Here is a 10,331-nt window from a genome sequence, read left to right as displayed (position 1 = left end):
TCTTTCCCTTACTGCTCACCTGTTAAACACAACCTCTTCCGTGTGGCTCTGTCCCCGACTTACATGCCACTGGGTGTGTCTACACGTTCATTAATGCGCCGTAGTTACCGAACATTCAGTTTAGTACTAGGATAAGTCAGTACTATATAAATGCGCAGAAAATGGTGCTCTTGCATAGTAGCACTGGTGCATGGGTTTTTACAGATGCTTACTGCGCAGAAGCCTAATACTACTGTGCAATAGCATATTGGCAGGGGTTTCGCTCACCACACTACTGCGCACTTAGCGTGTCATGCAGATGCACCCAGTGACATGTGTCCCTACACTGTATCCCAATGGTAGGTAAAGAGTGCTTCATACCTCATTTGTAAAGACCAATGCAATACTCCAAACTTTAAGAGACTATAGAAATGTAAGCATGCTGTATTAGTCATGTAACAGCACAATCGTTCATGTGGCACCAGACCTCAATGGCATGATACCTCATGGCTCACAGAGTTAGATATGATTACTATGCTCTTTAATATAGGAAACAGAGGATTGAGGTCATATACACAAAAGGAAGGCTTAATGGACTGTGTAAATATGTTTTGGTGATTATTTTCTTTTGTATTGCTTATTATACCCTTGCCTTTGATTTATTATAAGCATCATCATCTCCACCACTAGCACCACTTAAGAAGCCCCCATCATGGCTTAGGACCACACTGTGGCAAGTGAACAGAAAGAAATGGGCACCGTGTACAGTGTAAGCACAGACTCAGGAGACACCACCTGTCTCCAAAGAGTTTTCCCTCTAAACTATTGTCTTTGTCTGGCTTTAAAGTGAAAAAAGTCTGTGCTTCCAACTGAGGAATGGGTATTCCAGGTTCAACTGAATATGTTTCCCAAGCAAGAGCAACAGGTACTATTAAAATGCTCCGCATAGAAAGCCTCCCTCTGACTGAGATGGAGGGAGATTGTAGTGGGTTATTCATTTATATATATATTAAAAAAAAACCTCACCTGTGAACTGTCTGCTTTGTATCTCCTAAACTTTTTTTCACGGCATGCTAATTTATCCTATTCCTACTGTGGATTTGGTCTTTTGTTACGCATTTATTAAAAAGACTGGCAGATTTCAAGACCCGAGACGCAGGATAGCTGGTTTCACCTAGTTACTGCTACTGGAAGTTGGAAATCAAAGGCCCAGTAGGAGAATGACTCAAGCTGGTTTCATTTGTACTTCTGCTTTTAACTGGTATATGTTTCTATCTTTAATCTTTCCCGTGCAATTTCAGAGTCTCTTCTGCTAAAATAGGAATTGAGAAGAGAACTCCCTGTGAGGCAAAAGGTACAGAATAGGCTGAACCCCCCCTCAAATTGTTTAGTTTCTCCTGAGATGAGATAACAGATTCAGATAAAGTTTCTGGCATTCTAGGAAAGCTTGAAATCTATTTGCTTTGATGCCAGTTATCTGCTGTCTTTCTGGATTAGAAATCACACAATGCCCACGGAGAAAGCCAAAGACATTGGAAATCAAAGGTTTGGAAAATCATTTCCTAAAATAACTTTCACCATATTTCTTAATTCACTTTTCAGGGAGCGAATTGACAGAATTGATCTTTGGCTATGTCATTTTTTATTCCCCATCAACTGTTTGAAGTGAGTGATTTTGTCAGTAAAGGGAGGACACAGAGCCATGATTACTTAATAAAATCACTGAAATTTGCAGAAGAAAGTTACATCATAAATTTGGACCTGGATTCAAGAAATAGGTTTTCATTTTAAGAAGGTCCCTGCAGCTAAATGAATGGCTTTTTATAAACTGACAGAAGAAGTTAGAAAAAAAAATCAGTAAGCCTGTTTTCCTTCTATTACAGCAATAGAGCTTATGCATTTATTCACACTGAAACTTTCTCAGAACAATATAACCTAATTGCCTAATTTCCCCTAAAGTCAAAAGATCATGCATCTGATCTCTGGAAGGCAAAGGAGAGATTTTGATACCATAATAAAACAGAATAAATTTGTGGTGCCTGGATTTTGTCACTTGTACTAAGGCACTAACATTTTCTAAGGTAGGAATTTTGCTATTTGATTCCCATATTTATGTCTCAAAATGTAGATGCTTGAAAACATCAGGCCTTGGAAAATCACCAAATAAAGGTGATCTTTGAGATGATTGTAACTGCAATGTTACTAATTACTAAAATACTAAGTTTACTATGATACCCAGATAATGATTCCAAGAGCTTAGTAACATACACACAGGGGATAGATTATTTTTTATATATTCTGCATTGTGGAATGCACCAAATCATATAGAATGTGGGGAAAAATATGGGAAAATATCCACAGCTACATCATACAGACTTTTGAGTTGGCAAGGACAAGGAGATATAGGCTAGGGACAGAAATTACACATAAACTGGTGTGATTGGAAACCAGTTCAGATCTAGAACACAGCAGAAGTTCAGTGCACATAAACCACTTTTAAAATGGCCAAACCCACTTTAAGATAAACCTGGATGGATGTAGTATCAGATTTCACTGATTTAGGTGAAATTGGTTTAGTGAACTGTCCCAGATTCCCTCCAGATTCAAGGTAACTCTCAGTCTCCCTGCATCCCAGGATGCTTTGCACCTCCCCTGCAAACCCCGTCCCCCCTTGCAGAGTGGGTGGGCTAGCCTTGGCCCAAGCTGTCTGCTCCAGCCAAGTAGGGAGGCGTGCTCTAGCGCCCCCCAGCTTCTAGCCTGGGCCACTGTAGGGAGGTGGCTGCATCCTCAGAATGAAAAGTGAATGTCTGTTCACTTGCTTATCGGTTCAGTCTATGCTGCTTAGACTAACCTATGAAGATTGAATCAATTCAGCCTTGGGCTTTTTGACTGTTTGTACTTAGCCATTATGTACTACTTCCAAAAGAGCCTATGTGACTTAGAAACCAAAGTTTTAATTCACATTATGCAGCATCTGAATTTCCACACTCACTTTTGAAAATGGGATCATCGAATCATAAAAATTAAGGGCTGGAAGGGACCTCAAAAGATCAAGTTGAACCTCCCGCTCTGGGTAGGAATACTGCTGAGATCAAATGATCCCATCTAGGTGTCTGTCCAGTGTCCTCTTGAAGACTCCCAAGGTTGGGCACTGCACTACCTCCTTGGGAAGTCTAGTCCAGATTCTGGTCACCCTTATGGTAAAGAAGTTCTTCCTTACATTCAACCTGAAACCATCCTCTAACAGTGTATGGTCATTTCTCCTTGTCCTTCCCTGGGGTGCTCTAGTGAACAGGTTCTCTCCCAGCTCCTGATATTCACCTCTTACACACTTATAGACAGCCACCAAGCCCCTCCTCAGTCTTTTCTTCTCCAGGATGAGCAGTCCCAGATATTTTAGTCTTTCCACATAAGGTTTGTCCTCCAGGCCCTTAATTATTCCTGTGGCCCTCCTCTGAACCCTTTCAAGATTATCCACATCTTTTTTGAACTGCACTGCCCAGAACTAGATATAATACTCCAGCTGGCATGTCACCAACGCCAAGTATCACTTCCTTAGCCCTGCTGGCGACGCATCGGCTAATGGGTCCCAGTATGCTATTAGCTCATTTGACTACAGCATCACACTAGTGATTTGAACTTTTGAGTCACTTCAATTTCTTTATGAACTTTATGCATAAGCTCTTATGCTTCAGGATCTATGCCAATGACTGAGAAAGGTGAAAAAGAAGCCTTTTATATAAATGTAGCAATTTATTCCATCATTTTCTATTTAAGGATTGTGGGTACCTTCCACTGAAGCATTTGGTGCTGGCCACTACTGGAGACAAGGTACCGGAAGAGACAGATCTCTAGTGTGATCTAGAATGGTGATTTCTGTGTGTTTGAGTGCGGGTGGTGCCTAGCCTGTCGTATAACTGTAATTTACTCATTAAGCACCTCTTCTTGTTACATTCTGATCATTAGTATGATCTTACCAGGGGAAGGCAAAGTCAGATAATGGATAGATCACTGGACCAGACTTAATAAGGCCTAAATTATACGCCCAGCTCTGACATGGGTCTACTGAATGTTCTTGGGCACATCACTTCACTTCCCCGAGCCTACCAATTTTGATGTCAGTAATAATAATAACAATATTGTTACATGCTAATGAATGTAGCTGACCTCCTTTCTAGATGTGTAGTTAGGAATATTTTTTTTTTTTTATTATTCCATTGATTCTGCAGCGAACACTGTACATTTGATAGGATTTGGTCCAAAGATATCTACTCAGGTTCAACCTCCCTAAAATCTCTTTCAATAGAAGATAAGCATTCACAGCCCTTTTTGGATACTTTAGCTATTTTGAATGTACATTTATCCTGGGGACACCTTAATTATCATCAGCTTTTTTGTCATAACGTTATATTTATTGGTCAGAGATTTGACTGGCCATTTTATGGAATATGGAGACTATCAAGAGAAGCTAGCAGTAGCCTAGAGAGGTTGGAAATATTGACTGCAATTGTTTTGAACTGTTAAATATGCACATTTTTTCTTCCAATACATGACTTTCTTAACAGGTGCAAAGGCTATTGCAAATCCAGAGCAGTATGGTTCAGGCACACATAAGATGACCACTCCCTCCTCACCAAAGATCATGACAATTATTTAACCAATAATCTACCCACCAGTTACCAACCTAGGGTTTTAGCAAATGGTGCTGTGCTCAGCAAATAGCCCAGAGAAAGAACCAATAACATACAAGTAGCCACATTCACTTTTATGGCTGCAAAGGACATTATTATTCATAGGTCCAGTAGCTTTATAGCAAGCATAAATGTCCTGCATGAGGGAAGAGCAACATATCTGAATATTATTTTCATTGGAATAATTTCAATTTCAACAAGACTTAAAAAAGGGGGATATGAAATTAAAAACTGATGAAATAAGGCATAAGAGCCAGAGGAGGTAAAGGAGAAAGTATTTAATAGGGAAAGCGAACAGGCCTTGACAGAGAGTGATCAAGGTCAATGATACCAACTCTCTCGCTAATGTATGGCATATATTGCCATGTTTTACATCTGAGTAGTAGAGCGGTTAAGTCTCATGTCCCTTGGGTAATGGTGTTATTCTTATTCTATCAATGAGAAAACTAAGGTACTGTGAGATTATGAACAGGGTTTGCAAAACTGACTTCTGATTTTGGTGTCTGCATTTTTGGGCCCACAATCTGAGGTACCTCAATCCCAATTTTCAAAGGCACCGAGCATCTCTAACCCTGAGTGGAGCAAATAGGATTTGTTGGTGGACAGGCATCCTCAAATGAGAGGCTGCTTTGGAGAATGCTGTCCTGAAAACCACAAGAAAAGCGAAAGATAATGAACCCAGTTCATTTCTCCAGCCACTACAAAATAGTCCCTCCCTTCCTGAATTAATGACCTGAAAATTAAAGCTACAGAATCCTACATTTCATGAAGAGCAAAGGCCTGACTTGTTAAACTAACACAGGTTTTACATCACCGTGGCAGCATAAAGGAGAGCTTAAATAGGTGAAATTTAAATCTATATTCACTGTAAGACCCATGTAGAAGAAAGGAAATTACTTAACTGAGAATCAGAGCCCAAACTGGTTTGGGCTGAGCAATCTCTATGTGAACTTACAAAGCATCCAACCAGTCTGGATTATTTGCTTAGATAAATATTTTCAACCTTATGGCATTAAAGTCCTATTCCTCTATACTGTATACACATGACATATATCACACAGCAACAAGGGAACCCATGGATAAGGCAGGGAAGCAATGAATAACCAATATACATAGTCACCAGTTTCAATGTGCCAATACCAAAACTCACTGTGTATAACGCCAAAGATGCCATTTGCTTGCTTGTGATATTTAGCTAGGATGGCATTAAAAAAAAATAAAATAAGCCTCAGGTGCCCAAGTGCTAGAGCAGCACTTGAACTCGCACATCTTCTCTGGCACTGCATCCCTCTCCCAAAAAACTATACGCACACCAACAAAAGAGGTGGAAGAGAATATTATATTCCTGGGCCAGGCATTCAGCTACCTTCATCGAATTTCTCATCTTTGTAATCCTGTACACCTAATGGATTTCAGCGTGAATAAATAGTGAGGAATTGCTACTATATGGTCCTGCCAAACAAAAGTCAGGAGGCTGGTAAGGTCGAGCAACATGATTATTCAAGGCCCACATAAGCAAATACCGTGCTGCATACAAAATAAAGGGACATAAACAAGAGTGATGGCCACTTACATGAATCGAATGCAAGGAACCTGTTAAAGTTGCAGTAAAAAAGCCCAGCTGAAATTACACCCAAAACCTCTATCATCCCCCTGGTAACTCTCAAGATAGTGATCTTGGCCTCAGCCCAGACACGTCATAAGAGCTTACCATTTTTTGAGAGAATCACAGCCAAGTATTCATGAAAGTAGGTGTTGATGTACAGCAGAAGGCTTGGTGCATGTGCTGTCAGGAAGCTAAGCGCAATGTTTTCCTTCGACATAACCGCATCTGCATAAATGGCGGAAGATGAAGTGCTTGCATTTTTTGTCACTGGATAAGGTTCTTGGAAAACATAGGTAATGGAGGTGCCAGCTTCAAACAGCGCCGAAACCTCTGAAAACAGATATAAACCAAGAGATCCATTTCAGATGCTGCATTTGCAAATCTTTCTATTAGATGTAGGCCTGAACTCAACGTGGGAAAACCTTTGGAGAAAAAGTGCAGACTCAAGTCTTGTCTTGGATCTGACCTTCACTGAGTCCATCTTATTGGAGTGAGCTACATCGCGTCTTTCATATTCTGCAAGAAACACTAGGTAAGGAAGGGGTCAGATCTGTATGGATCCACAGAAGATAACCAAGTGTAGAAGCTGGAGCCCTTCTCCCGGGGCACAGCAGATGCAGGCAAACCACCTCAAAAGAGCATATGCCAGAAGGGAAAATTCAGCAAAACATTCCTTGAACGGGCACTATGTCGACTGTTCCTAGACAGTTAGAGCGAGATTTTTCCCTTCTCAAACTATCTGGGGTAGAGAAAATAGTTAATTATGATGACTTTAACCAGTAATCACATCATAACTATAGTGATTCCGTTACCCACATTACAGGTAACTTTGCAGCTCCTAATAAAAGAGGCAGAAACAGGTCTGCAGCCTGACCTTTTGTTTGCTTGCACTTTAAAACACAAAAACTAACATTTATCCCAAAGTTTATCTGGGTAACCGTGAAAGCACAACATAGATTCTCACCCGTACTAGCTGGAGAGACTTGAGAGGTGAGAGGAGGGTGGCATGTACAATACATGAGCAGCAGGTCTTTTGAATGTACTCAATTCTCCAAATTTCTCTCCTGCCTATACCCAATATTTATAGATGACTCATTCTAATAAATGATTTCTGATTGGTTTTATTTTATTTTTTTTTCACTGAAACTTTTGGAGCTGGACTGAACCACTTCTCTTGTGGACTTGGAAGGTGTCTGTCAATTAGTTGGGATTTGTATCCTTGTCTCCTATCCTTCCCCATTGTAGAATGCCATTTAACACTGGCCTGGTTCTTCCTTACCTTAGCTTATGGTCTTGTCGGACAAGGCTGTTTTATTTTTACAAATTATCTCAGGATCTTAACAAGAAATATATCTATATAGCAAAATAACATGTAATGCATTTGGTTACATCAATCACTGCTACTAGTATTTTAAGATAAATCTATCATAAAGTGTATCTGGATTATTTAATGTATGGTCTTCCCTTATAACCTCTCCTTTCAGGCCCTGTGATTTGTGTAATTGCATCTCATTAGTGGTTTAGTTAGACATGTGAACGTCTTGCTTTATTTTGCTGACCAAGCTAGTAGTTACATCTACAAAGATTCATGCTATGGACCCTTAAAGGGTCCATAGCATGAACCTAGGCTATAGGTACTGCCATATAAGGGTCCATGCTGCCATATAAGGGTCCATAGCATGAACCTAGGCTATAGGTACTGGTTCATGTTGATTCCATAGGACACTCCTATCGTTAGTAGCTCTAACCCCTTTCTAATAGATTACAAGGATGTATTCAAAGCACCCGTCGTGATATTAATGCCAATTCCTCTGTTCATTTAACTTCATTCTGACTCCCAACAGAACGAGGACAGTCTCTAGCAGCAGATGATCCACCCCATGGATAACTGGCGTGGCGTCCGCAACCCAAGACGAGCAGCGATGTGCTTCTGTGAACCTGTATATGATCTACAACTAGAGCAACCTTAGGGTGAATATTAGCTATTCGTTCCTCCTTCCCCAAAGAACACTTCATCTAAGAGAGACACCCTCTATTTTTCCTGTTCCTTTTATTGAGTCGGCAACGGCTGCTGAGAGCTGGAGAAGAGCTTCTTGCCGACACTCCCCTGAAATCTATTTTCCCCTTATTGCCTCATTGTACCTATAGCGGTCTCAGTGGCAAATCTGCACTGCACACAAAAGGCGTATTATTTTGGTTGCAAAGAGATGATAAAATACACAAAAAGCCACTCTTCCTGCTACATCTCCAGCACCTGTTCCAAAGCATCAGGCCCTACAGCTGTGTAAAGAAAAGATTTCAAGGGATACTTTTAAACCCATTTGTCCTGTCCTTGTTCTCAGAAGCGGCTAACTTGCTCTCGCTGAAATTTTCCCAAAATATTCAACCTGAGGCAGGCACCACACCTGAACATTTAAGTCCAAAGTTTTCACGTTGGGCATAGTTGTAAACAGTTTAAAATGGGGTCTAATAATGACAAGTGTAAAGCATGTTAGCTGCTCTGCTTATATTTTCCGAGGCCCTTAGTGAAGTCCACAAATGAGATGATCCCTCGTTTACAAATGAGGCAAAAACATCTCAAGTTGAGCCAGAGGAATTGATGTAGAGTGATGTCCTTGTGATACAGGGGCCACAAGGAGAAATGTGATGGGGCTGGAAGACAGAAATCCTGAGGCTGACAAAGAATGAGAGTAAAACCAAAGCATGCAACCCACCTTCCTTGCAGAAAGGTCCTTCATAAGCAGAGTTGGTGCAGTCACAGGACGAACCATTGTACTTCTCCACGCATTTGCCTCCATTGTGGCAGAGGTTACCATAACTGCTGCAGTGCCCCGGGCACCCGGGTGTGACACCAGGGGTTATTTTTGCCCTCTCTTCAAGGTCAAGTTTTTGCCCATTTAAATGTAATGACCGGATGCAACCTAGAAAACCCCTTTGTCTGGAAGCTCTGGCCCCTGAAAGAGAGAGAGAGAGAGAGAGAAAGTGCAGAGGACTTGCTTTCAGTGATGAGTCTGGAAAATGAATGCAAACAGCAGGTCAATTAACAATACACAGTGAGGATCCTACCAAAAATATATCACAGAGCAATAATATACTATAGTATGTTATTGGAGTAGCAAACAGGACCAGATTTTCAGGTCTGGAGGCTGCAGTTTATGGTGTATCTGCCAGACTCAAACCAAATCATCTATGGCAATCCCATGCAGACGGGATGGATCCAGAGCAGGTGCAGTTGCACAATTGTGCCCCCTTCCACTTTCAGACCAGGCGATGGGAGCAGCAGCCAGGGACTTTTTCAATCTCTAAGTTAGGTAAGAATTGCACCTCCCTCCTTTTCCCCTGCATGATCAGTGGCACATCCCTCCCCCTTCCACCACTTCTCCTGTCCCCACTGTCTCCAGCTCCTCAGAGCCATTCCTGCCAGGCTGCACTAGGATCCAGCCTCAGCCCAGCTTCATGGCAGTGATGTACTAAGCCACTGCTACCTTCTCCCTGGCTTCCCATGCAACCTGGCTGGAGCAGTCTGGGAAAACTTCTGCAGCTCCTCCTGCCCCAAGGGCAGCTGGGGACAGTGGCAGTGGTAGGAGGGGAGGCAAAGGGATGTGCCATTGAGCAGAGAGGCGAAGGCGGGGGGATGCTGAGACTTGGCAGGGATTCTTACCTGATTGGGTACTTAAAAAAAGTCCCTGGCTACTGGTCCTTGCAGCATAGTCTGCCAATTCTGGTGGGGTGGGGGAAGCTGGGAGCCAAGGTGCAGCCACCCCTATGGTACTGGATGCTGTTCTCATACCCCCTTTATAAAATCCTGGATCTGCCCATGCATGCAAATGCCTGTCGATGTCTTTATCGTGAATGAAAGGGACCCCTTTTTTGGTCCAGTTTTTCCTAAGAAAGCTGGACAGCTCATTTCAATGAACTCAGGCGATTAGTCAAGGATGCACTGCACAGTAGGAGTTTTGAAGAGATAGGAGCCCAGGAAGGGTGGCTGTGCCTTAAGGAAATGATCCTTTGGGCACAGAGGGAGACGATCCCGATGCGAGGAAAAAGAGGGAAAG

General features: G+C 41.9%; 1 protein-coding gene across 1 annotated transcript in view; it reads right to left on the bottom strand.

The window, feature by feature from the left end:
- The window catches only part of CNTNAP5 (contactin associated protein like 5), a 446,813-nt gene that overhangs the window by 38,719 nt on the left and 397,763 nt on the right, over positions 1-10,331 (bottom strand). Inside the window, exons 18-19 of the mRNA XM_025203314.1 lie at positions 8,991-9,230; positions 6,382-6,606 (exon numbers count right to left, since the gene is read on the bottom strand). Of these exons, the coding sequence (XP_025059099.1) occupies positions 6,382-6,606; positions 8,991-9,230 (465 nt within the window). The remainder of the gene's footprint in view (positions 1-6,381; positions 6,607-8,990; positions 9,231-10,331) is intronic.

Source organism: Alligator sinensis, unplaced genomic scaffold, assembly GCF_000455745.1.
Source record: "Alligator sinensis unplaced genomic scaffold, ASM45574v1 scaffold510_1, whole genome shotgun sequence".
Classification (NCBI taxonomy): domain Eukaryota; kingdom Metazoa; phylum Chordata; order Crocodylia; family Alligatoridae; genus Alligator; species Alligator sinensis.
This window is presented reverse-complemented; position numbering and strand designations above follow the sequence as displayed.